We start from the raw sequence: 27327 nt of genomic DNA on the forward strand, positions 1-27327 counted from the left end.
TTTGTTTTCATACCATTTTTAATTGTAAGCACAGAATAGATATTCAATCTTTGTATTCATAATGTTCGTATATGATTGCTTTCAGGTATAAAAAAAAAATCAATCCTGTGAAAGAGGAAGTGAACATTAGATATCAAAATGGCTGATGTTCTCGGTGGGCTTAGGCTATTTGATCTTCAAGCTGTAGATCTTGACGTCCCCGTGAAAGTGAATGTGCTTGAATTTAGAATCCCCAAATCGGTTGGGGAAACGTATGTTGTGGCCATTGGGAAGCTTGATATTGAAGGAGTCACCGCTGAATTGAATGCTCACCTTTTGGAGAGGAGAGACAATTTTTTAAGGTTTAGAACATGGCACTCTCTGCATTTCTCATTGAAAGTTGCTATTTTTTTGTTATGAAATTCTACGAGTAGGCTAATAGTAATGTAAAAAGAAAATCTATTGACACAATTCATATTAGATACACGTATTGGAAACAACCTTTGTTTTGAGTGTGAGCACAAACCAAAGCAAAAAGTGAGAAGGTTCCTGTGCAGTTTCTTGTTCTAAACCACAAAGGGTTTTCTTTCTTCCTGTTCTTTCTTTCGTTCTCTTTTTCTTTCTTTCTCTCTTTCTTTTGGAGGTTGGGGTGTGCATCCACAAAGTAGTTATCCAGGTGCCAAGTTGTATACAGTGAGATGAAGTGGCATTGGTTCCAAAAAAACTTTATTTCCTTTTACAAACAGCAAAGTTTCGATGCAACAGTGGGATCCTCCTCAGGTAGAAGATCCCACTGTTGGATCAAAACATTGCCGTTTGTAAAAGGAAATTAAGTTCATATTTTTGGAGCTAATGGCCAGTGTCCGGATCACTTCATCACACTTTCTTTCTTTCTTTCACATAAACACACAAAACTGCATAGTTTGACAAAATATTGCATACAGTATACAGTTGATACGTACAGTATGGTTCGTGACATATTTGTATGCCAAATGTCGTGTTAGGCTAAATCATTTCACCTTGAACTCCTCATTGGCATGGAAGGGGAAGGAGCTGTCTCTGGCTTCACTCTCCCATGCACCCCCCTTCTTGGAGTTGCAAACGATGGTTGAAAGCGAGAAGCGAGGGTTGAAATGCAGCGCCAAAGAGTCCTCGCTGTGGCCAATGTTGATGGAGAATCTGAAATATAGAATAGAATAGAATAGAATAGAATAGAATAGAATAGAATAGAGAATAGATAGAATAGAGATTAGAGTTAGAGCATGTGTGAACAAGGAAAGAGACGATGAAGAAGAGGATTTTTCTGTGTTCAATTAATTCATAAAATAAAATTCAATTCATTCAATTCATAAAAAAGCCTGCAAGGACATACCTCTCCCGCATCATACATACCCCCCTTAAATACTTTGATATGAACTCTTAGACTCTTGTTTATAGGCCTATTTTGTGCAAATTCATCCATTCAGTCTTCTTCTTTACACATAAACAAGAGTTTCAGCTCCCTATAGATCAATAGCTACATGAGACATTTAATTAACCCATTCAATACTGAATAAAGCTTAATTCCGCTTTGAAAACATCATGTTTCACAACTCCGTCACAAACTCGACTGAACTATTGAATTCGAAATTATTAATTCGGAATTAAAAACGTCATGTAAACATAGCCAGTATCCGCTTTTCAAACTACCTGCCTATGTGTTAACAAGACCCTCATGTCACTCTCATCCACAGAGGTGGAGTGAGTGCAACATGTGGCTGTGCCTTGCCCTTGGCAGTTAAATAATCCAGCAGTATGGCTTCCTGCTGCACTTTAATAAAAAACTAAAAACACAAATAAACCAACTACTATATGTCCATTTTCATGGCTGGTTTCAATGTGTTACTACTGGCTACATTTGCGTGTGACTGACTATTTGAGAGCCTGAGACTCGAGTTGCCAGATTGGGCAGTGTTCTTTCCAGTTGAGCTGTTCAGGATAACCGTCTGCGGTAAAAATGGGGATTTGGCAGATGTTGCTGCAGCTTAAAGGATAACTTAAGCCAATTTCGACATGCAGTTGTAATGCTCACACTACCATGGACTTGTCAGTACCTGAGAATTTTTTTTTTCTGCAGCCTTTTCCGAAATCCTGGTCATTGTAATGGGAGCAAAGTTTGTTTACATTTCAAACAAACATCTCGATTCATTCCCAATAAAATCTAAATGGTTATGCAACATCAGCAGACAACAAGCAAACAGCGATATAATATTTGGAGTAGGCCTATGTTAAGAAAGTTTATAATGTAAACAAAATCTTCCCCCATTAGAATAGCTCAGGTCTCGGAAAGGGTTGAGCCGATAAATGCAGCATCACCGGGTAGATACTGTCAAGTCAAGGGTAGCGTGAGCAATACAACAGCATATTGAAATTGGCAGAAGTTCCCCTTTAATGGCCATAAAAATCAATATAATTTAGTCAAATTGGGTGAGATTTAGTGTTTTTTGGGATAAAATAATTACTCACATCTGGCAACCATCTAAAATTAGTGAAAAATGTAGGCCTATTTTGTAATGAGCCCGAAGAGCACCAATGTTATTCAGTCTACAGTATACATAAGTAACCAAGGATGATAGAATATAATTACATTTACTCAAATTTGACAGATTCAAAAGTAATCTGTAATTTTACTTTTACTTAATTACAATATTAAGTTATTTTTTCCACTGCTGCAAGTAACGCTTCTCAAACATTTTATTAGGACCGACAATGACTTTTTAATCGTGTCTGTGCGCTTACCCGGTGGCTGAAGTAGCTTTGCCCGTGATCTTCATCTCCTGGCCGGTCTTGAAGGACATGTTTTTCACAGTAAGCATCTGTCCGGGTGTAAAAGGGGAAAGTACATTGACCCTCAGTCAAAACACGGTGTTCCAGATGCAACTTCTTTGGTTCTCAAAGGAAAATAAATGCACTACTGAGCTCTGAAGAAGACACTTGTCGGAACGCGTCAGCCCATCTCATTAAAGGCTTTTTAACTTTATCAAGCAGTGTGCCTTTGGAATCTTTGGCAAGAGTTTAACCACTTAGTCACTACTGAAGTTCAGTTTAGCCATATCTTAAAGTGACTTTTTTCCTTGAGCCGAAGTGCACCTGCTTGGCAGAAAAAAGTGAAGTAGCACTCCTTGACGACCAGCACTCCCAAGTGAAGAGTTGGCTTTTTAGTATCTGCACTACTATCTTATTGTAATATTGTCAATAGTCATTTGTCCTTGCATTGCGCAACTGTAAATGTCATCATTATAGGTGTTGTAATAGAAGTAGCAGAAGTAGAAGTAGTAGTAGTTTTAAATGGTACTGGTGCTGGTCAGCAGTAGGAGGCCTAAGTTTCTTGAATGAAAAATGCATTTACCTTGACTCTTTTCAGTGGTGCTGCTCCCCTTCTGTGTGATGATGTTTTTTTGGGTGTGGGGTTGTCTTCTCTGTTGCACTGTCCTTTATAGCGTACATTAGCCCACACTGTCTCATGACTTTGACCAATTGGGATTGCTTGCAGCGCACAGGCCTGTTATGAAACACACTGCTTTTTGACCTGAAAAGGATGTAGACATTGAGTTCACAAAACTTCCTCATATTCCTCCTTAAAAATAGGAAAGATAATTAAACTAGAGCTGTGGTTGTGAATGTGACCGGCAGAAGCGAAAACCATTGACATTTGAAAATTGCGGATCTCTACCAAAAGCACAATATTTCTGTATGTAGTAGGAACCAGGCAGGATGCAGGTTGTCCAGTCGTGTCTGTCTGTGAGTCCTTGCTAACAGGCCTGGTTCTCTGGCTGTAGTGGTCAGAGCCTCCATCAGTTTGGTACCTCAGAGGCTTCATTCCCAGCTGCGAAATGCCCTTCACAGTCAATATTACTTTTCATGGCCAACACTGTGGTGGATGAATTAGAATACGTAAACAATTTGAGACTATTTGCAATGTTCCAGAGAAGAGTTAGAATAAATGATATAGTCTATTTCATGTCATCTCTTTACCACTGTCCTAATAATGACTGCTGCTATCAATAGCATTTGGTCAGACTGCTTCTCAGACTAAAAAAAAAACTCACACTGAGTGTTACGACATTATTTTGAATTGGTTCTCATTGTGAGAAAATTTAGCAGGTTTGACAGGGGCTATGGGTCTGGGACAGGGGCTCAGATTCACAGTTAACTGCAGTTAAATTACCTAAACTGCAGTTAAATTGTCAGTCTTGAGCAGTGTGTGCTGCCTGATGCTCGGAAGTTGGGTCCCAGATCAGGGGTGCGTTTCTCGAAAGTGTAGTTGTTGCCAATGGAAAATTGCATGGCAAACAACAAAGTAGCCAACAGTTTCAGGAAATGCACCCCTGATATGTATTTCACAGAAGACTAAAGATAGCAGAAGTGTCCGCATCAGCATTAACTCGTTCCTCCTAATGTTTGTTTCTCTACAGAAATGAAACAATCTTCCTGTTCCTTCGCTGCAAACTGTTCTGGGGTCATCAAAAAGGCAGTCTGGTCATAACTGGCCATGGGGATCATCAGTTCTGCATTTGTCATCAACTTTCTTATTCACTGCGAATTAATCAAAGATGGAATGTCCATTTCCTATTTGTCTTTGTGCCGTGAGAACCACACGAAACACAAAGGGGCTTCCAGTAGGGGCCAACTTAGGCCTTCATTAGGCCTACACATGTGTATGCTAATGTTTTGAAAACAGGATACATTTTAATCTCTTTACATATACCATAAAAATACATAAAAACACCATTGGAACAGGTACCTACCAAACTCCAATTAAAATTCCAGATTTAAGAATACATATTTTAGGGTGCTAAAAATCTAAAAATCTGTTCCTAGGTTAAGAAAGTACAGTTGAGTACAGTAAAGTAGAACAGTTGAGTATAATAGAAACCCAACAGAAGTGTACTTGTGCATATTAAAACTGCACTAATATTTTTGTGCTAAGCAAAAGTATGTTTGCACTTAAAATGAAATGTAATTAAGTTGCTCTCAAAGAAAGTGAACTTAAGCAAACATACTTTAAGTGGACTGTGAAGATGTTAGGCGAAAGTGGGCTGCCTGAAAGTAGGCCTACAGTTTGTATAAGTGTATTGTCAAGAATTGTATTTAGAGGTAAAAATTATCGTGTTCTAATGGTGAACTTACTGAAAGTGTATTTTGTACATATACTTGTGTATATATTGCTATTGTCCATTTCCAAAGTGCACTATTATACTTCACTCAAATGTCTTCAATGTGACATGGTTCTGCGTGAGTACATTCTGATACAGGGCCTACAGAGCATTAATTTAATGCAAGATTTTAATTTGTACTACCGGTAGTTTTAAATTATACTGTATTTTGTTTTACAATTGACTCACAATTCAGCTGAGCTGGGAGAGGCTTGCTGGACAGTGTGTATAAAGTGCTTACTCACATTTGTGCTCTGGTATTTAATTTTGAAGAGAGAATAAATTGCTTGAAGAAGGAACGCCGTCAGCATCTCTTTATCACACACCGGAACACAACGCAGGGAGTAGCTGTGGCAGCAGAGCTTTCCGGCAGCTACATATAGAATGAGAACTAGTGAGTTTGGGCTCATGAATAAAAAACAGTGACTTGTGTCAGCACCCTTGCACTGATCTGTACAAAAGAGACAAGTAAATCTGTTTGCAGCTATTGTGTAATTTCACAAACACAGAATGGTGTGAATTCAGGGCCGCTGACAGTTTTGGCCAGGCCCGGGACAAAATCAAGTAAAAGGGCCCCTGACCCCATATATATCATGTGATGAGAACCCAATTGGGCCCCCTTGCTAACTGGGCCCAGGACAACACCCCGATTTTGAAAAAGCAGCAGTAGCCTATTAGAGATGGGATTTCTGGCACTTTGGTGGGATCAGAGGCGGAACAATTGCACACAGGGCCTAAGGGAAAAACACTGATAGGGCCCCCTATATGGCCTATGCCCCACCCCTATAGCGCCGCCCCTGGATATGATGTCCCGGGCCCTTTGGGGCCACAGGAATTGAGAGCAAGAAAATATTGCTGCTCCACGTGCACGTTGGAGTACACTTGGGGAAATAAAAATGTTGGATTCTGCTTCACAGATCCCCATAATATAAAACGCTGCCCAAACATTTTCAGAACAGCATCCAGAGGTTCTCGAGGTAAACAAACAAGTGGGCTGAACCCAAGCTGCCACATGATAGGCTACACTAAACACTAGCCAAAATTTATTTTTAGCAGGCCTAGTCACAGTGGGCTTGGCAGAGGGTCTGACTGGAGAGGATAAAATGTTGTCCCCTAGTCCCTCAGTCTATAGCCTACAATTTTGTGTCAAACAGTAACAGCTATTTTGTGTCCAACAAGTTTAAATTACTGTGCAGTCACAATTAGGCATGCAGTCTTTGGTCAATAGGCTATCATAAATGACAAGGTGTAGGCAGAGAGGATTTAGGCCTGAGTGGGCACATTTCTACACACTGCATGGATTATTCATGAGGGGGGCGTGTGCGTTTACATTGTCGAATCTGGGACAGTAGCACACACAAGCAAGTCCACGCAACGACCCATCTGGTATGTGTTTTGAAAACAGGTTTGAAGTTGCAATGTTTTGATATTCTGTCTATGACATTTCGTCAATGTAAAGATGCCAGTGCTCCTGTGTCATATGCAAATATGCAACATGTACCTCGGTTGCATGAAACAAGAGTGTGGAAATATAGTACAAAGTTTACAAACTTACCCTGGGTATCTGTTTGCCTAGCTTGTTTAGCATGGCTACTTCGTTTCGTTTATGTTGAACTGTTTGGCTAAATGCTGTTAGCCAGCTAGCTGTTTAGCTGTATGAACCAGTGCAAAAATGCAACTATTTGTAAGCGCATTCCACTAAATTGTCTCGTGTTCTTAATGTCTTTCTAATCAGGTTTTAGGAATGGCGGCGACGGAGTCAAGTTTAAGTCCGAGTCCAATATCGGTAGCAGATGCTGTTGTACCTGCCTGTATGTTTGCTCCAGACCGGGGCGCCGATGATGACCTCTCCGGAGGGGACAGCTGTGATGACGGCGAGACTCTCAATGGCAAGTCCGAGGATCATTTGGATCTCACTAGCAAGGTAGGCCCTCTTATCTCCTTTATTTTGGCCTTTCCCGTCAAAGCTAGTTTATTATGAATTAAGCATGTCATTATTCGTTTGTACGCCACTGTAATATGTGTTGCCAACAGTATCGGTTTGTTGTACAGTAGGGTTGCGCATAAATGCAGTAATGTGACCTAGCTCTTGAGCTAGCCCGTCAGTTCATTCATTGAATGACACGTAGCTGGCCATGTCAACATATGTTTAACTAAAAAGTACCACCAGGATTATGTTGAGGCATGCCCTCATCTGTGGACTCAACGTGACATTGGTTTCTTTGCTTATCTATATGTATTTGAATTTAAATGATCGCTTTCCATTTCAATCTAGCTAGCTCAATGTTTTTTCCCCCCTGAAGTGTCATACTTTTCATCCCCATACATTTGACGTGTCGAATTCGAACATCCCTAAACAGGTGCAAAACTCTTAGCGCGCGTGCCTTCAAGTCACCTTCCTCGTCTTGTCGGCGCTGAAATGTATACAAGTATCATTTATAGCCTATTTCCATCAACGTGTACAGTCTTAACAGACGGCTTTTGTTTTGCTTTCTGTTGTTTTTCTCCAGATGGTGCTGGTGAGCCCAACAGGAGAGCAGTATGATGCGTTATTACGGCAGATGAGGGAACGGATGGATGAGGGCTGCGGGGAGACCATCTACGTGGTTGGCATGGGCTCTGGTCAGTGTTAGTCACGTCTGTCAGAACTGTTGAGTGATTATTAACTGTTGCTACTCATTTCCAGTCACAACAATATTTGACATTTGATTTGATGAAATGCAATAGGCTACTAGCGGTGCATATCCTGTTTACCTGCTTCAATCTTGGTTGCCTACAGACAGCTGTTTTTTTCTTCTTCTTGAAATTGTAACATGCAAATCCCTTCTTATATTTTGTGTTTGTTTTTTGTTTGTTTGAAGACCTGGCTTAAAACATTCCATAATTATGCATATTTTTAAACAACAGGCGCCCACACAGTTGAGTTCTCCTCTGAAAATGTCATTCTTGGTGGCATTTACTTTCATTTGTATTCTGTATGAACCTCTCCTGTCACAACTGTGTTTTGATGGTGGCATTTTGCCAAATCCCCCTACAGTGTAATTGTGCCATTATGCTGTGGGTTCTCTGGGCTCTGTTATGTGTGTCTGTGTGTAGTGCAGTGCAGTTCACCTTAGTTGTGCCTGCGCCCAGGGGATACTTTGTTATTATAGCCTAGTGTGACCACACGTTTTGCACCCATAAGCAATACTCTCTCACCTCTGTCACCCCCGTGCCACCCCCCCACCCCAACCAACCATGTCTGCACCCCCCCCCCCCCCCCCCCCACCCCCGCCCCAGCTGTCAGAGACAAAGGTCAGAGGGCAACCTGTGACTGTGAGCCCTTTTTTTTGCTTCTGTTTGGTCCCTTTCACAGTGGACTCATACAGTGCCACAGCGCCGCTATACCCCCCACCCCCAACCCAAACCTCTCATGAAGCAGTTCAACGCAATTGTAATTGGATGGCATTTCTTCAGCCAATTTTCTTGTGCTCATTTTAATCCGTTATTGACCGGTTGTGGTTGTTGCTTGAGTATCTATCATGAGGGTTTTTTTATGTAGGCGTCATAATTCATCTCAGGCTGTGAAATGTAACATATAAATTGGCAGGTCAAGGGGCCTTCTTGTGGATTTTGTATCAACACCCAGTTACGCTGATATCAGATGTTATCTTCCCGCAGTAGAGAATAATTCAATGATATCTGTAATATTGAACCATTCTCTTCAATATGTTTGTGTATACGTTGGCTGATTTAAACAAAAAAAGCCCACTTGACCCAGATAGCGAACAGCTCCTGTAGCCTCTGACAGCTCCATGGCTGCTGTCAGACTCCATGACATGCCACATAACTCTTCGAAAGAGTCCCCAACGGATTGCTAGAACTACTTCTCTTGTTTCACACATTCCATAGTCTATTAACAATAATAAAATGGTAATGTAGGCCCGTCAAGCGATTAACTTTTGTTTTGTTTAATGACTTGTATAACTTTTATTGCGATTCATCTTGGAAATTCCATAGTAAATTGCGATTAATCGTAACTTTTATGGCTTCCTTGAGTCATTTCTTTAATGATTTTGAATTTCAAGAGAGCTAAACCTATAAGCAGGATGCTGTGTAGTGCAATGAACAAGGAGTAATGCAAGATGAGCATCTTAGCTTTTAAATACAATTTTTTATTTAATGTTTTAATGTGCTTCAGAGGCGGAGATTTTGTTTTTTCATAGGCTGACAGTAGCTTTTTCCAAAAATGGCTTCAAGGCTTCAAGCAGTTAATTTCCAGTTCCCTTGTCATAATGCATTTCACTTTAGTGTAGGCCTAGTGTAGGGGTAAATTGGACATGCATTACAGCTAGCGTAGGTGTAACTGGGACATTTTTGGTACAGACCTTGGACACAGACCTTTTAATTTGCCATATTGAACTCTTTTTTTTCTTCTCCCCAAAAATGCCACTTACACCCCACTGGCTCTAAATCCTCAAATTATATGGGGCTATATGTTGGGAAACTAATGACGATTTAAAAAAATGAATCAATATTTAAATATTAATTAATCTAATGGTGATAAGCGCCTTAATTTTTACATCCCGAGTATAATCGGCACATCATCCTGGCGAAACAAAGCACAGGGCTTGTCTATTAGCTAACCGCTGTTAACACATACCTGTGCTGTGGTAAGCGGATAAACCTGTTCTCTGGAAGACCCCCTTTCTCAGGTGTGTGCTTGATCATTCTTTAGCGAAGGTGGTAGACGGTTATTCGTTCGGGACATTCATAACAAGCTCTGGTGAATAACGACATGTAGTCCCTTGAGTCCATATTTTGAGTCCAACGCCAAAGTTTGGACCGCAAGGGTATTACAGGAAAAAAGACATGTAGTGACATAGAAATAAATAGCACTCAGCACTCCTCTCTCTCTCTCTCTCTCTCTCTCTCTCTCTCTCTCTCTCTCTCTCTCTCTCTCTCTCTGTCTCTCTCTGTCTCTCTGTCAGATGGCGGTGACTATGGTCTGAATGAGCAGGACATGGAGGCGTCGGTGGCCACGGTGCAGTCACTCTGCGAGCAGATCGAGGCCGACCTCATCCTGCTGCGGGAGCGGGCGGAGACGCAGGGACACATGCGCGACTACCTGATACGGCGCCGTGTAGGAGACCAAGACTTCCTGGAAGTCAGGTAAGGGTTAAAAAAAAACTGTTTAGATGTCAGTGGAGACGCAGGGACACATGCGTGACTACCTGATAGGGCCACTCGTAGGAGACACAGACTTTCTGGAAGTCAGGTAAGGGTTAAAAAAAACCTGTTTTCAGAAAGTCGTATTGGTCATTTGATAATTTCGGAATGGGGCATTCGCAAAGTGATCAAGTCAAGATAGATGTCAGTGGAGACGCAGGGACACATGCGCGACTACCTGATAGGGCCACTCGTAGGAGACGCAGACTTTCTGGAAGTCAGGTAAGGGTTAAAAAAAAAAACTGTTTTCAGAAAGTCATATTGGTCATTTGATCATTTCGGAATGGGGCATTCGCAAAATGGTTAAGTAGAGATAGGAGTCAGTGGAGGCACAAGGACACATGCGCGACTATCTGATACGGCAATGCGTAGGAGACGCAGACTTCCTGGAGTGGTGAGGGACACCAACAAGGACCCTTTTGTTTAGTAGGGATAGTTTGAAAAAAACAAACCCTGCACACTGACCATTTCGCTGTTTTCATTACACATGACGTTATGGTCCTAGATCTTCAACACCCTTTTCTTTTACCTGATGAAGGTGTAGTACCACGGTAATAAGTTCAGTTGACAATTTTGTTTGGATTGCAATTCTCGTTGTTATGAAGTGACTGGTTATGTGAGAAGTCTATTTGAGTGCAACACAACACGACTGGGAACTGCCATGTTATAAAGAGTAATACGATGCGAGCACTGGGGAACTTCCATGTTACCCCTATGACTAAAGAGTCACAGATTGCTAGGGGGAAGTTCCAAAGGGCGCAGGGATGCCGAAGCCTCTGTGTCCGAGGGTCTGGTATTTGGTCGTGGTGATGGGTTGCGGAGGTTGGCGTTGACAGGCGTGCACAAAAAATGGTAAGGACACTTGCGTGCGTGACTACCTCATCCGCCCCGCAATCACATGTGATGCTTAAAATTTGCTCATTTTAAGACCTTTTTTGATGGGGGGCGGAGGTGCTTGTAACCTAAAGAGTCTTCTTGTGCAGTCTATCGTCAAAAACAACAACTGCCATCTCTTATTTTACCAGAGTGGTGCCTCTGATTGGATTCCACAAGATGGCACTGTTCAGTTAACTAAAAGACAACAATTAGAGGCATATTCATTTGCTTGTGTTTGTGTCTGTATGTCCATGTGTCTGCAAGTCTTTGTGCTACAGACCAATGAAGATAAAACACAATCTCGCTGAAGTCAGATCAGCAGTTTCCCTAATTAACAAATTGATTTACACTCAGCATGCGTATATGCATTGTGTTTACTGGTAGGCATATGGCAAAATAGTCACGGCTGACAAATGTAAAACCTCGCAGTACAGCTACAGCAGTTCTGCCGGCAGGCTAATTCACTCCTGAAAAAAACTCATCCTGATCAAAACTCATCTTGATCTATGAGAATGAATACTTCTATGACATTAGTAGCATTTTTGGAAACGAGCTCATATTACACAGCCCCTTGAGTTAAATAATTGAGTTTTACCTTTCTCCTGTACTTTCAACCGTTCTCTTAGTAGGGCAGTGCAAATTTTACCTCCAAGCTAGCAGTTAACATTGACTCCTATGAGACCAGTTAGCCGCCAGCTGGTCTCATAGGACTCAATGTTAATTGCTAACATGGAGGTAAAATTTGCACTGCCATACTCAGAGAACGGTTGAAAGTGCAAGATGAGGTGTAATATGAGCTTATTTCCAAAAATGGGACAGTATCAATGTAAGTAACTGATTACAACTTTGTCATGACTATTTTAGTAACAACCATCTTGTGCTGGTGACTCTGGGGTTAATGTGCTACATCACACTTCCAATTTATGAAAACAATAATCAATGTGTGTAGTTAAACTCAGGACAAAGCCAGCATTCAAATGTAGTGTGTACACTGTAATTAACATCAGTTAAATCTCTGCTAAATAGGTTCAAATCCTATTGGCACTCTAGTCTAATGTAGGGCCCTATGAAATCCGTTTTAATTTTTCTCAAATTCCGTTTTTTCTTATTAATTTTTTGCCTTATGGGATTTTTTTTTACATTTCCGTGCTTATTTTCACCTCTCACCCCCCCAAAAGTGGCTGCCAGAGCCAGCCACTCGAGGTTGAATGGAAGGTTCAGAAAAGAGAAGTAAAATTACCTATTGAATTTTTGTAATATCAACCCTCAAAAACATTCCAGTTAATACGGTAGTTGAAATGTGCATGCGCATATACTCTAGAATATACACACCCAACGAGAGGGGATCTCACCGGGCTGGTCTGGGGCTGCATCAGTTTCTCTCGAATAAGTTTTAGTGGGATCGTATTAGGCTCAGTCATTTCAAATTGGTGTTAAAGTTTGGTTTTCACTTCCAAGTTGAAGTTTAGGGTCTATGGAACAATTTGAGTTCGAGTGTCAAACACACAGATAACAAAATGGCCTGCGGGGGGCGCTCTAAAATATATAAACTGCTATAACTTTTGATTATATAAACCAAATTTAACATATGAGGTATGTATGGATTCAGCATGAAGAGGTGAAACCGGTGAGCTAAGTATTCGGTTACCAGATTAAAGAAACACTATGTAATAAACACACTTTTAGCCAATGGACAGCAAAATCTGGGCTTTTTTAAGATAAAGGGTGGAAATGCCCTCAAAGTTGCAATGAAACATCATTTATTGTTACAAGCTATTGTAAATAAAGCCTGGGTTATCACTTAAGTTGATTTGTTCAGAATATCCCTGAAGCACACAGATACTTAGGATACCTATACACAAATATGACAGCATAAAGCCTATGTCATACTTAGCACCCAACTTGCAACTTTGAGTTTATGAATTTAGGATCATGAGTAACAACTTTTTTTCAATCAAGCCATCATTTTATTCACAAAAACTTTATATCTAAAAGAAAGTAAATCAATAATAATAATAATAATAATAGTAATAATAATAATAATAATAATCATAATGATAATAATAATAATGATAAGGATAATGATGATGATATACTATGAGGAACAACAGTTTTTCCGACATTCAAAAACAAACAGAAGACATATGGCTAACATTTATCCCAATACTCCACTCTACAATAACACAGAGACAGAGAACAGACACAATAACAGTCAGTGGTCAGTCTTAGAAATTGCATGTGCACTTGCACAGACGTGTGCACACGTGTAACTCTGCCTTCATGCACTTGCACCAAGATCTGGCAGGTGTATTTGTACAAGTACTAGTACAGCTGCACTTCACCTCTAGTTGGAATACATCTTTGGCAACGGCATCTTTGGTAGTGTAGTCCAAATCTGGGAACTGTCCATTTGTTACCAGATTGGCAGGCATTTCTGGCAAATGCAGATAATACGATTTTTTATTCCTGTCAACTGTGCTGGTAACAAATGGACAGTTCCCAGATGACAGAGATGTCTTCATAACAGCAGATGATTGTGTCTTCCATGTATGAAATAGTCCTATAGTATTATTCAGTATGCTTGCCAAAGGCCTCTGCCTGCCCCCAGCAAGCATACTAATTGTTGTCCGACAGTTTATTATTTAGTATGCTTGCGGGAAAGCTTTCATTCGTTCACCAGATTCGTTTTCCTCAGTTTTCTCTCTGTTCTCCCCTCATTGAAATGAATGGTAGAATGGTCAAGATGATGATGTCACAAACTGTGGCAGTTAGAGTGAGAGGTGACCTGTCCTGGGGTTTTTAATAGAATAAATTAAACCGCTTCACCTTTCGACTAGGTAAAGGCATTGTCAGAGAGGTCTCTGAATACAAACTGTGTTAAGATCATTAGCCAAAAATGTTTGAGAGAGAGCAGTTTTAAAATCCCATGATGTGACCCCATTCACTAAAGCCAGGCTCAAACTACACGACTAGCGATTGTGTGTCCGATTTTGGCGTCGGGGTGCACCGCACACTAGAAGAGAATCGCAACTGTCAATCTTGTCGCTGCTCGCAGCCACCGAGACAATGCCCGACGTTCTTTTTCCAGTCGCAAATATCAAACACTGTTTGATTTCTACGATTTGCGATCGGCGACTCTTTGAGCTGCCAAAGTTCTATATTAGAACGTCGCTCACGACGGGGAAATCTTTCCCGACAATCGCTTGCGATGGTCATGGGGGGTAACGTTCCAGCGATTGTCGTAAGGGGGGTTTTCAGCCGAGAATCGGTGCGATAGTCATGTAGTTTGAGCCAGGCTTTAGAAAAAATGTGTGAACAGCTCAGCGCATAGGCCTGAATATGTCCACTTTTTGACTGAACCATTTGACCTAGAAAAGTGATCTCAGCTTTGACATGAAGATCATGATTATGCCATTTGTGTGTCAATATCATTTGACAACTTGTAAAACTTTTGGAGATTAGGCTGCACATATTACTCAGCTATTGACTGCCAAACTGTCACCTTTAGAATCTTCATTCATACACTCACACATGCAGCCTTGTAGAACCTGGACAACCGTGGCCTAATATGCTGCTGTGGCCACTCTATACAGTAAGTGGGAGTGGCCTACTGGGTATCAGGTGTTGGTCTGTCAGAGGGTTGCAGGTTTGAATCCCACCCTTACCTCTCCCTACCCACCCATTGCTGAAAGGCACCTGAAGCATCTCCATACATGCACGTGCCAGCACACAAACACACACACACACACACACAGAGCTCTATCTCTTTCCCTCGTGTTTCTGTGTGTGTATAGGAGAGCTCTGTATGTATGTGTGTGTGTGTGCAGAAGCCGCAAGCATACTAGTAGCATTGTCTCTCCGGAAATGCAGTTTTAATAATAATAATAATAATAATAATAATAATAATAATAATAATAATACTATTGATTGATTTTCTTCCGGATATAATTTTTTTGTGATTTTATGTGTTAATAGAGTATGGCTTGATTGAAAAAAGCTGATACTCATGCTCCTAAATTCATAAACTCAAAGTTGCAAGTTGGGTGCTAAGTATGACATAGGCTTTATGCAGCCATATTTGCGTATAGGTATACTACGTAGATATCTTTGTGCTTCAGGGATATTCTGAACAAATCAAGTTGAATGGTATCCCAGGCTTTATTTACAATAGCTTGAAACAATAAATTATGTTTCATTGCAACTTTGGGGGCATTTCCGCCCTTTATCTTTAAAAAAAACCCTGAATTTTGCTGTCCATGGGCTAAAAGTGTGTTTATTACATAGTGTGTCTTTAATCTGGTGACCAAATACTTAGCTCACCAGTTTCTCCTCTTAATGCTGAATCCATACATACCTCATATGTTACATTTGGTTAAACTAATCAAAACTTATAGCAGTTTATACATTTTAGAGCGCCCCCAGCAGGCCATTTTGTTATCTGTGTGTTTGACACTCGAACTCAAATTGTTCTATAGACCCTACACTTCAACTTGGAAGTGAAAACCAAACTTTAACACCAATTTGAAATGACTGAGAAGAAATGCACATGCCTACGACCCCACTATTTGGCTTTATTGCAGTGTGCAGCTACATTACAGTAATTTTTGGTCAAGTTTTATCCAGGCATTAAATTGCCTTGCAAAGCTACAGTCTCCCGTTTCACACAAACACATGTTTTCAAAGACGGACCTTTTCCTCTGAGGATTACTTGACTGTTTTCAAAGTTTTGGTCACTATGCTTCATGGCCAACAAAGTTAACAACCCATGATCAAAGCATTGCCTGCCTGATCACTTTTTATTTTTCAACGGTCACATCCGTTGTAACACACTCCAAATTCATACCTCGCATGGGATGATTTCAATGTTTATTAAATCGTAGTGGAGAGCCAGCCATCCGTCCTTTCTGTGTCTCATCGCATGTGTCCTAACAGATGGACAGAACAAACGCAATTATTCCTGACCTGTTTACTAGACAAACTTTGCCTTCTCTTGACATGTTGAGTTTTTAAGATTTCTTCACTGCACTGACGGGCCAGTGTTAGGATGGGAGACAATCGGAAATTAAGCGCGGGAGACGGATGCGTTCATGTGCTGATATAGATCTATGCCGCATAGAACTTTTGCGCATTACCTCGCGTGGGCCACATACTGTGACCACATTTTGTGGTTGACATGTCTTTAGACTGATAAATGATGACGAAAATAGTGGATTTTTAATATTATCATAAGAAATTAGCAAATTCCATGCAATTCCGCGTTTATAACCAAATTCCGTTTTAATGTCCACATTCCGTGATTCTGTCTGTGTTTTCCGTATCGCGGAAATCATAGGGCCCTACTAATGGTGTTATATGTTTCTTGCACAGATTATTCTCTGTGTGCTCCATGAAGAGTTCTCCCTCACCTCTGTTGCTCCCATGGGTCATTGACCTCAGTACAGGGCATGTCTCAAAATGAGCCAACCCTATTTTTTTGTAAATCTGAGTGGATTTTGTCCATCAATGTGAAATGTGAAATGCCAATGCCCATGTTGGCCCTTTGGAAGCAACTCTTCAGTTGTGGACATGGTACAGGAGGACAGAAGAGGGCAGTAGCGTTCCTTGATCCCACTTGTCATGTTTCCACCTCTCCTCCCTTTTGTCAATCTGTCCATCAGCCTGTCACTTTTTTTTCTTTGTCAGTGTCCCATGGCCCCTCAATCCAATTCCCTTCTCTGGAGTTCACGTTTCTGCCTCTGTGCTGTGGTCCACTCCCATTTTTTCCCCGTCTTTTTCTCTTTGTGTTACTGGTCTGTGTCTCTTGTGAGAGGTCTTCAGCTCAGACGTCCCTCTGTTGTTCTTTGGTGCTGCCCCTCTCGTCCCACTCTGTCGCCAAGTGTCAAGCTGCTGTGTTCACTTTCTATCTCTGAATGCTGTCTGTGTGCACTTTTTCCCCTCTTTGTCGTTCTTTGTTTTTTAAAACTTTTTTTGTCCGTTTCAAAGGGAGAAAAAGTTGCAGTGAGTGTAGTGAAATGTGGTGTTGAGCAGACTTGGCCTAATGGTTCAGAGGGTTGCAAGAATGCATCTTACTGTAAGGAAGAATGTGTGTCCTTGCATATTAATCCATGGTTTAAGTGTCATTGTCCAAGGCACGTAATCCCATATTTTGCATGTGCCTGCATGTGTTCGTGCGTGCGCATATGTCAAGCATATGAAATGGAGAAGCATGAATGAATGACGTCTTAGTGTCTGACACAGATACTAGGCATTCTTGGCTAGTCAGAGCAGATGCTGAACAGCGGTTTCCTTGTGATTGCTAATGAATTCTCTCTCTCTCTCTCTCTCTCTCTCTCTCTCTCTCTCTCTCTCTCTCTCTCTCTCTCTCTCTCTCTCTCCCCCCCCCATCCCAGGGTGGCAGTGGTGGGCAACGTGGACGCGGGCAAGAGCACGTTACTGGGAGTGCTCACGCACGGTGAGCTGGACAACGGCCGTGGCTTTGCCCGCCAGAAGCTCTTCCGCCACAAGCACGAGATGGAGAGCGGGCGCACCAGCAGCGTGGGCAACGACATCCTGGGCTTCGACCAGCATGGCCAGGTGGGGCACCCGATAGCATTGGTACAGTGTATGGGATAAGTCTCTGACATTTGGCGTGGAAACTTGAGATTTGGCCTAGAAGGAATGGTAGACCGTTTTGGATTGGATTTCAAATGGTTTCAAAAGCTTTACTTTTTGCCTCCTTGTTCAGAGCAAAATCAAATCACGCCTGTAATAAGAAATAATTGAGTCAGAAAAACTAATTTGGGTGTTGTAAAATGCGTCATTGATAAAAAGGTGTTGTTTCGAATTGGCCTTCATGTTTTAAATTGGAGACTTTACCTGATGACCTATCCTATCCTGGTGGGCCTGCTTCACTGCATCATCGACCCAACTAAACTTTCTGCAAAGTTCACCGCAGCCAGCTGTACTTGGCAGTGGCTGTGGCTGTGCCGGTGTGATTGTTTTTTTGGAGGGAGAGGGGGTATTCTGCACTATTCAGATTTATGACTTCAGCACCCTGCAGCAAAGGAGGAGGCTTTGGTTGAGTATGGCTGGGACAGGCAACTTATAAACCAGCCTAGTACACCACCACAGGGCCTTTGTGCTCTCTGGTATTTGCATTTTTTTTGCTGCAGTTTGACGTCAGACTCTTTTGTGCCCTTGGTTTTGTCTGGGTATACTTTCTAGCAGCCAAGTCAAGTCAAAAGTCAAGTCAAAGTTTATTTACAAACGTATAAAGCACTTTAAAATACAACAAGATAGCTGACCAAAGTGCTGGACAGGCAGATAAAAGGACTTGAGGACCCCTTAAGACACACAAAGACAACAAAAAAATAAATAAAAATAAACATAGAAACAGTGTAATCTTTGAAGCACTTAAAAACAATAATAACCAATTGGAAGTGCATATATACAAGAAGTGTCTGAAAAAAAATAAAAAGAGGCTAATTAAGGTGCCAATAAATATGCTAAAACTACAGAGGGCTCATATAACAAATTAAAAGAAGAGCAGGCAATAAGTAAAACACTAGATAAGAAAAACTAGGAAGTTTATAAAGAGTTAAAAGCTAAGGCATAAAAATGTGTCTTAAGATGGCCAAGCAAAGAACAAGTACATGTAAAACTAACAAGATTAAAGTGTCCGATCACCGTAAAGTGAACATGCCTGTTGAGTATGTCCAGACCTTAATTTCAAGAAAAGGGTCGAGCAGGCTGCAAACTTATAAGGAAAAGGAAGCAAGCAAGTTGCACAAACGGAGAGAGATCTTAAGATTGTGTGGGTGACTAATTCTGCCATAACGTTAATTTAAGCCCCTTTGGGTTACATTCCATTACAGTTTAATTCATAAAGAGTGCTGCGGGGTATTGGAAGAAAATTACAATTTCACACTCTCGCTCCATGCGCACTAACCAAATTAATTGTGCCTCGTAGGAGTTGAAATCAATAAGGCATTAAGTGTTGTATTAATATCCATTACTGTTAAGTTTTCATCTGTATGTGTTCGCTAATGGAATTAATTGAGTTGCGTTAGCTAAGGAGCTGTGAATGGGAGGTGAAGGCGCTGATCAACAAGGCATAAACATTCATTAGTTTCCACTTTTGTGCCGTAGCTCCCAAATGGAAGTCAGATTAACCTTAAATCAGCCACGATGTAATGTCCTAGTAAACTAGATGCACCCGCCAAACGGCAGAAAATATGTTTGCCTGTAGAGTTGGTCCAGTACTTCACCGTTGGAGGTCGGACGCAAGAAGACGGCAAACCTGTCCTCCATTCACAACCCCTGATCAAATCTGTGAAAGTTGACATTTGGTCACTGGGGCACAGGGGGCGCTGCCCTCAGCAGTTAGTCACTTAACCTTAATTTCCCCTTGGGGATTAATAAAGTTACTCTACTCTACATTTCAAACAACAGCAGAGTTAACCCCTCCCACCAGAAGTCATTTTTCAATGACCTGAACACATGTTAGTGATTGGATAAAATGGCACACTTATTCCAAATTTCAACAGAACACAGTTACAACGTTTCTCAGTTACACAGTTACACAGTTCCAGGCTCTCTGTACAAATGAAATTAGCAATGAGGCTTTGGTAAATCCAGACTAGGTTATGCGGCCTGTGGGCTTCTGCAGAAATAGAGAAAATGGAGAACCAGATTAGTACCTAATTTGTCAAGTGTTTGCTCTTGTTCTATGTTTAGGCACTGGATACTGTCTGTGCGTCCAAAACAAAACAAAAAACAGGAAATCTGAAGATTGACTGAAGGATGACTTACAGTATGCCTTGATTGCAATTAGCTCAACATTGGCTTGTCTTGTGTGACCAATTCCAGCTGGCCATGCACAACACTATTGTGTTGTCGTTCTGTTTTTTCAGATCTTTGTTCAGCTTTGAAAAGAAATCTGATTGAATTAGTGAATGCCTGTGTGTCTATGAATGCGCTGGAAGCCTTGTAGTGTGTGGCTACTGGCTAGGCTTGTGTGATCGATCTGGCCTTGCTGTGTGGACATCGATGTGATCATCTGAGTCGTGGGGTGTTTCTCAGTATCGCTGCTTGTGTCTGTCTGACCCACTGACCCCTCTTGACCCCTCTGCTTGGCATGTTCACCACACCATTGAAATAGATTGTCAAGGTTTGTCAGGTCTTTTTCTCAATTTTGAAAAGAAATCTGAGAGACTTTTGAATGTCCATGGTTCTCCGAATTTCTTGTGTGTCTGATTCCTGTTGACCATGCCCCTCTGGGTTTCTGACCTGTCTCTGGGTTTGTGTTGTTTCTGGTATGTGCTTGTATGTCTAGTCCTTCTCCATCAGGAACCATGTTGGAAATAAGTATAATGCTTTCACATGTAATACCTTGGATACTGAATGTCTTTCTATTTTCATAAATAAACCAAACCAACCCCAAACCAAAGCCCTTTCCTTCATGTGCTCAATATTTCGGACTGCCATGGCGGTAGTCTAAATAGGTAGAGACAAAGAAGCTGCCGCACACTGTTCACATTTGCAGAGTTTTTACTTGCGACGTTTCGTTCTGTGATGGTCACAGACCGAAACGTTGCAAGTGAAAATATGAAAAGTTTGCGGGAGCTTCTTTGTCTCTATACCTTGTTGACCCAGTGGATCCACTCCTACGCACCTGACAAAAGGAGGTGTGCAAGAATCCTAAAAGTGGTAGTCTACCGTAAATAGGACCAAGATCCATCCTGTAATAAACCATTGTGATGGTCATGGTTTCTGAGATCTTCTGAGAGATTAGCTAATTAATTATTCATGACTGTGGGGGTTGCCTTGGCTCGGTGGGCTATTACACTGTGTACCCGGGTTCGTATCTGACCCAGGGTAATTTCCCAATCCTCTCCCTTCTCTTTCTCCCCACTCGTTTCCCGTCTTCCCATTTTCCCTGACTTCCCTCTCTGTCATAATGAAGGCAAAAAGCCCGGAAAATATCTCTAAAGATATATTCATGCCTATTCAATTAGTTTTCATGCCTCAGGTGGTGAATAAGCTGGACAGCCATGGAGGCAGTCTGGACTGGACCAAAATCTGCTTGGAGCGACCTATTTATTGTCTCACTGAGATGATCTTGATCATCTGAGATCTGCATTATCGCGTATTATCTATTCTGATTTATTCGTTGTTTATTCGTATTTATTCATGGTTTTGTTATTCAGGTGGTGAACAAGCCGGACAGCCACGGTGGAAGTCTGGACTGGACCAAGATCTGTGAGCGCTCTTCCAAGGTCATCACCTTCATCGACCTGGCGGGCCACGAGAAGTACCTGAAGACCACTGTGTTCGGCATGACCGGACACCTGCCCGACTTCTGCATGCTCATGGTAAGACAGTCAGACAGAGAGATATCCGTTTGAGATTGATGGATATCAGTTTGAGAACAGGTGTTCACAAAACAATAAAATAATTTCCATTAAGTCTTCTCCACTTTGAACATTACATGAATGTTGTGCTGTGTATACATTTTGTGAGACATACTTGACACAGATTAACTTATGGAAAAGCTATAGAGTGGATGCATATTGGTTTGATTATCTGTTCAAAACGTAATCTTTATTTCATTCTGCTAAATCATTTAAAATGTCTGGGGAGAGAATGTCTTCCCCTTATGTTAGTTGTGGAGTGCGGTGCTAGTTTTTGCTGTGGCAGCCCATGCACCTGTGTTTGGAGGTAGGGTGCGCACATCCACAGGTAGTTGTCCAGGTGCCATACAAAAAGTAGTAGGTAGTGTGATGAAGCGGTCTGCACACTGTGTTTTAACTCCAAAAATACTTTATTTCATTTAAACATATGGCAACGTTTCGATCCAACAGAGGGATCTTCCTCAGGCAAAAATGAGGAAGATCCCCCTGTTGGATCGGAACGTTGCCATATGTTTAAATGAAATAAAGTATTTTTGGAGTTAATACACAGTGTGCAGCCCATGCACCTGTAAAATGGCCATCTGAAGAATGCGGCCAAGTCACTTGATGCGCTCCCAAATTGGTCTCATGAAGGCACTTAATCATTTTTTTTTATTCTCTGTGTGTTTAATGTCTGTGTGGGCGGTTTTACTTTAACCATTATGCCTGCCATTAAGGCATAGGACTGCCTACTGCTTCATTTTTTTGAAGGCTACCTTCTCTAATGCCCTCTCTTGATTTTTCCATTTCTCTACCGCTCTTCTTCTTTTTCTCCCTATGTTCATCCCCCTCTCTCACCCTCATATTCACTCACTCCGTCATGTACACACATACTCTAACGTTTTTTTTCTTTCTGTCATTCATTTCTTTTATATCCCTTTCTTTTTCTATTCCTCCTCTCATTTTTCCTCCGTCCATCATACTTGGTCACTTTCACCTCCTCTTCCTCTCTCTCTCTCTCTCTCTCTCTCTCTCTCTCTCTCTCTCTCTCTCTCTCTCTCTCTCTCTCTTTCTTTCTTTCTTTCTTTCTTTCTTTCTTTCTTTCTTTCTTTCTTGTTTCTCTCTCTCTCTCTCTTTTTTTCTCTATCTCTCTCTCTTCAGGTTGGCAGTAATGCTGGCATTGTGGGCATGACAAAAGAGCACCTGGGCCTCGCGTTGGCACTAAATGTTCCCGTGTTTGTTGTGGTCACAAAAATCGACATGTGCCCGGCCAATATTTTACAAGGTGGGTACGATATGACAAGTGGATCAGTTGCCAGTCATTTAAGTGTGTCATTATAGTACACCTATTCTAATCTCTTGCATGTTGACGACACAATGAATACAGCATCAACACATTCATGGAGGCTTGGCTAATTCATGACTATTCATACAAACTCGTGACTTAACTCCTAACATATAAAATGTGATTATGTTATAATGTAATTATAATTAAATTAAGATGTAAATGTGACAATCTTATGAATAGAAGCTGCATTGGAAGTGGTACTCTATTTAAGTGCCCCATGAAGCGGTGTCTCCCCTTCACATTTTTGGAACTTCGACCAAGGGCGTGTCTGGAAAAATCCACATTCAAATTCACAATTGGGTTGCATCAATGTGCATTGTTCATATTTTTTTCACTTTAAAGGGACACTGTGCAGGAAGTGGTCAAAAAAGGTACTGCAAGTATACTGCTGGGCTGGGCTGCCTATTGCCAATTTTCATCTTTACATGAAAGTTTACTGAGTAATAAACACATATTTTGTAGTATGGTCCAAGTACAGTCATTTTTGCAGCTAAAAATGGCTATTTTTGGAAATTCAAAATGGCGGACCATGGAGAAGATCCCCCTTTTCATGTATGAAAAGTGCATTTTTTCCAGTCATAATGAATACTTAGAATTTTATGCTGGTGGTAAGTATTCATGAAAAATTTAACATTAGTGAATGGGCAGCATGATTTCTGGATATAAACAACTAAAAATCTCACACAGTGTCCCTTTAAAGTTTTTGTGCCAGCAGCACCTACCTGCACTTTTTTGATGTGTGTGCATTCTTTCTCCTCCTTTTTTCTCTCCATGTGTGCAGAGACCCTGAAGTTGCTGCAGCGGTTACTCAAGTCGCCGGGCTGCAGGAAAATCCCAGTGCTGGTACAAAACAAGGATGACGTCATAGTCACCGCCTCCAACTTCAGCTCAGAGAGGTAATGCTGGTCTGAGTGACTTCACTGTGTCGACCGTTTTATTTTTTACAATTTGAGATTGATTAAATGTGATAGAAGCACAAAGTCTGCTTTGTGCTCGCAATGGCTCAAGTGGAGGGGACTGCATTGTGCTTAGCCTAACCTACCTTTCGGCAGTTAGACAAATGACAAAACTATTGTTTCAAATCGATAATATCATGACATTTTATATTGTTTGACAGCAATATTAATATCGCAATATTAATATGATGTATTGCACTGCCCTAGTGTATTCCCTGTCCTGAATCGGGTCTACACCCGTCTCCAAAAGAGTTGTCGCCTATCCATCTGTTTGGAATAACAGCTAATAACCTGACTTTCAATTAATCACTTGGCTTCAGAAGTCACTCATATTAAAGCTACAACCCTCCCGAATGAAAATGTATGTACAAAAATAAATTTCATGCACCAAAGAAAGATTGACCCTTTATTGAACACAGACAGGGCAGATTTTCACAAGACAAAAGTTTTGTCGCCTATCGAACATAATGTGTAAATGAGCAGATAAGTCACTTCAAAACACTTAAAATGCGCAGATCGGGTGTCATACTTAATCCCTGAATCGCTCTCACCTCTCCAGAAAATCAACTTTGGCCTTAGGTGTATGTTTAGGGTCATTGTAATCATGAAAAGCAACACAATGAAAAACAATGAAGATCAATGAGAGATGGTGACATATTCGCTATTCGTAGAGCAATACATGTTTAACTTCATGATTTAATCAATGATAAAAGCCCTCAAACACCTGCAGCGTGCATATAGATCGTCTCTGGTTACATCTTGTGCAGGGTTCAACGTCACATTAATACCTTCACTCCTGTTTGCCCTGCCCCCAATAGAAAATCACTACATTTCATGTTGTCTAACTAAATATATTTGGTTGAATTGGTCATATAAGCGTATGTAAACAAAGTTTGGTCGCTTCTAACTTCTGCCTCCAAAAATACCATCAGACCTGCTGAGCCTAGCTAGTATATGCTAACAGGAGTAACAGTGTGTCTGACTTAAGCCGGGCATACACTGTGCGATATTTTCGCTCGTGGGTATTAAGCTCCTGCTCACACTGCACGATGGAATTTCACTATTTAAAAGTTCACATCTCACGACTCACGCCCTCACACTATACGAGCCGACAGTCGGATGCGAGCCAAATGCTTCCACTGCGTGACGCGACAGGCATGTTTCCCCGGTATGCAGACGAGGGAACCTGCGCACCTGAGGTGGAGATGAGGTCGCGCTCAACAGCAAATCGCACGGCCCTATTAATTTGTGCATGTGAAGTGTCAAATCGGGTCGTAGCACTGCTTTAACTGTGCGATTTACGCACGAGCCACGACCTGGATATCAAACCGTTTTGATTTTCTTGCGACCCCGCGATTGCACTATCGTGAGGCGAAATTGCTTGTCGTTACCCCATGTACACTGCACGATGCGAGACTCACGATTGACCTGCGATTGAGCAAGAAATTTGCCCGACTCCCAAAAAGTCGCGCGAGTGCCAAATCAGGGCAAAATCGGGGCAAAAGTCGCACAGTGTAAGCCCAGCTTTACTGGGAGCATGCACAAAGCTCAAAGAGGCATTGATCTGCTCGTCTCAATTCAGAAAAGAACACAATTCATTATGGAGGTACAGTGGACTGTTCCTTTCAGTTAGAGAAAACGAGTAACTTGTAACAATTGTCTTTGAATTACCATTCAGGATATCAGAACAATGGTGTCTTTCAATTGCTCAAGACAAACCCGTGTCTTGCTACTGCCCAAGACACATTTCAGAACAATGGTGTCTTTGAAGACACCATTCTCTTTTAAATAGACAACAAAGGCCCATCTTATCTTATCTTAAACAAAGGGGATGTATTTGCCTGAAAGGGAGGGATGGTGTTTTTTTAAGTCTAATTATTTGCCTTAACAATACAGTAACAATACAGCTTGAGGAAATGTGTGCAGAATAAATCAAAACGTGCCCAGATCAGCATATTGTAAATGAAGGGGATCCAGTTAGCCTCTCGTTGGAGTTCAGTCCAGGGGCGATGTGATGTGATGTGCAGTGCTGGCCAATGCTCTTTAGGATGAATGGGATATTGGCTTCAAAAACACTGCTCTCTCTCTCTTTCTCTACTGCTCTCTCTCTCTCTCTCCCCCCATCAGCTCTGTCCATCTCAGCAGTTTTTTTTTGTGTATGGAAATGTTGGCCGTCTTCCTCCTTTGGCCAAGTTAATTATAGCTCGAAAAGCAAGAGTACACGTACGCACGCACGCACTCACTCACTTCAACACATACAGTATACACATTCCCTTAAAAACACACACACATTATTGCTCTCTCTCTCTCTCTCTCTCTCTCTCTCTCTCTCTCTCTCTCTCTCTCTCTCTCTCTCTCTCTCTCTCTCTCTCTCTCTCTCTCTCTCTCTCTCTCTCTCTCAGCCGCACGCACGCACGGACACACACACACACATTCCCGTTTACCCCACCACCACTACCACACAAAATACACACTTGGAGGCTACACACAGCCTCCAGTGCTTTCCTCCACCAAGTACCACCACGGCGCCGTCAGAATACCCAATCGGGCCACCCTTTCATTTCAGTTCCCTCTAATTTGGGCTTCCCAACTCAAATACTTCACATCACAGTACGGAACCATGGGTAATTTCTCCCAGGCCCAGCATGGGGGCCTGCAACAACCAGGAAATAAAGAGTGTGCAGGCTGTGCCGAAATGAGGGATGAGATATTTATCGTATACATAATGATTCGGGGGAGGGAGGCAAGGAGAGGACAGAATTTGAAAACGTCCTTCTTCTTTGGGCTTCAGTCGTACTGAATGCCAAGTGCACTCCCTGTTATTTTCCCTTCCTTTTCTATTTTCTATTTCAGACGCCCTATATTTGTGTCCACTGGTCTATCTGTCTGTCTGCATTCATTCAAATATTTTAGGTAATACTGGCTTTCAGCCAGTTGTGTGAATGAACCAATGATTTTAAAAAATGTTTTGGAAGAGGCATGGTATTAGCAAAGAGGTTGGATATTTAATAAAGAGGACTCGAAACACGCCCACTCAATGCAAAAGCGAGTGCTCAAAATTCGGTCTCCTAAGGGGGCGTTGTCCCTCCTTCTTCTTCTCTTTTCGTGGTGTTTGCACACGACGGGTGCTACCGCCATCTACAGCGCTAAGGGGACTTCATTGATTCTCAACCTCAGGACTCCGAAGGTCTCCTAACCGAAGGTCTCCTAAAGGGGCGTTCACCCGACATAAAGTGGATACCGGAAAAGAAACAAAATGACGCTTCTTGTTAGATCTACTTTCTTTGGTATTAGCTTCACCTTGCCATTTGTAAAGCTGCTGTCAGTTCGCATATCCAACCATGTTGCCTCTGGGTCTGGTCATCTGGGAGGAGACTACTTTCAGTGAACAGTGG

At 41.7% G+C, this 27327-nt stretch overlaps 2 protein-coding genes across 2 annotated transcripts in view; one reads left to right on the top strand and one right to left on the bottom strand.

Moving 5' to 3' along the window:
* LOC134449136 (galectin-2-like) lies at positions 1 to 3536 on the bottom strand. Its single transcript, XM_063198939.1, has 4 exons — positions 3368 to 3536; positions 2758 to 2834; positions 999 to 1158; positions 1 to 312 (listed from the first exon to the last, which is right to left on the bottom strand). The coding sequence occupies exons 2-4, from the start codon at positions 2832 to 2834 to the stop codon at positions 166 to 168; spliced, it is 384 nt and encodes a 127-aa protein (XP_063055009.1). The 5' UTR covers positions 3368 to 3536; the 3' UTR covers positions 1 to 165.
* Positions 3537 to 6515: 2979 nt separating this feature from the next.
* Positions 6516 to 27327, top strand: part of gtpbp1l (GTP binding protein 1, like) — a 41502-nt gene continuing 20690 nt past the window's right edge. Inside the window, exons 1-8 of the mRNA XM_063198927.1 lie at positions 6516 to 6560; positions 6910 to 7098; positions 7685 to 7796; positions 10145 to 10325; positions 17648 to 17831; positions 21446 to 21610; positions 22790 to 22913; positions 23758 to 23872. Of these exons, the coding sequence (XP_063054997.1) occupies positions 6919 to 7098; positions 7685 to 7796; positions 10145 to 10325; positions 17648 to 17831; positions 21446 to 21610; positions 22790 to 22913; positions 23758 to 23872 (1061 nt within the window). The 5' untranslated portion in view covers positions 6516 to 6560; positions 6910 to 6918. The remainder of the gene's footprint in view (positions 6561 to 6909; positions 7099 to 7684; positions 7797 to 10144; positions 10326 to 17647; positions 17832 to 21445; positions 21611 to 22789; positions 22914 to 23757; positions 23873 to 27327) is intronic.

The sequence above is a fragment of the Engraulis encrasicolus genome, chromosome 1 (genome assembly GCF_034702125.1).
Source record: "Engraulis encrasicolus isolate BLACKSEA-1 chromosome 1, IST_EnEncr_1.0, whole genome shotgun sequence".
Classification (NCBI taxonomy): Eukaryota; Metazoa; Chordata; class Actinopteri; order Clupeiformes; family Engraulidae; genus Engraulis; species Engraulis encrasicolus.

What these genes read in the sequence shown, in the direction of transcription:
- LOC134449136 (XM_063198939.1), bottom strand. Translation starts at nt 2,834, where the DNA reads ATGCTTACTGTGAAAAACATGTCCTTCAAGACCGGCCAGGAGATGAAG. An exon ending in AAAGCTACTTCAGCCACCGG is followed by an intron (nt 1,159 to 2,757) that starts GTAAGCGCACAG and finishes TCTATATTTCAG; the next exon opens with ATTCTCCATCAACATTGGCC. An exon ending in ATGCCAATGAGGAGTTCAAG is followed by an intron (nt 313 to 998) that starts GTGAAATGATTT and finishes CCTCTCCAAAAG; the next exon opens with GTGAGCATTCAATTCAGCGG.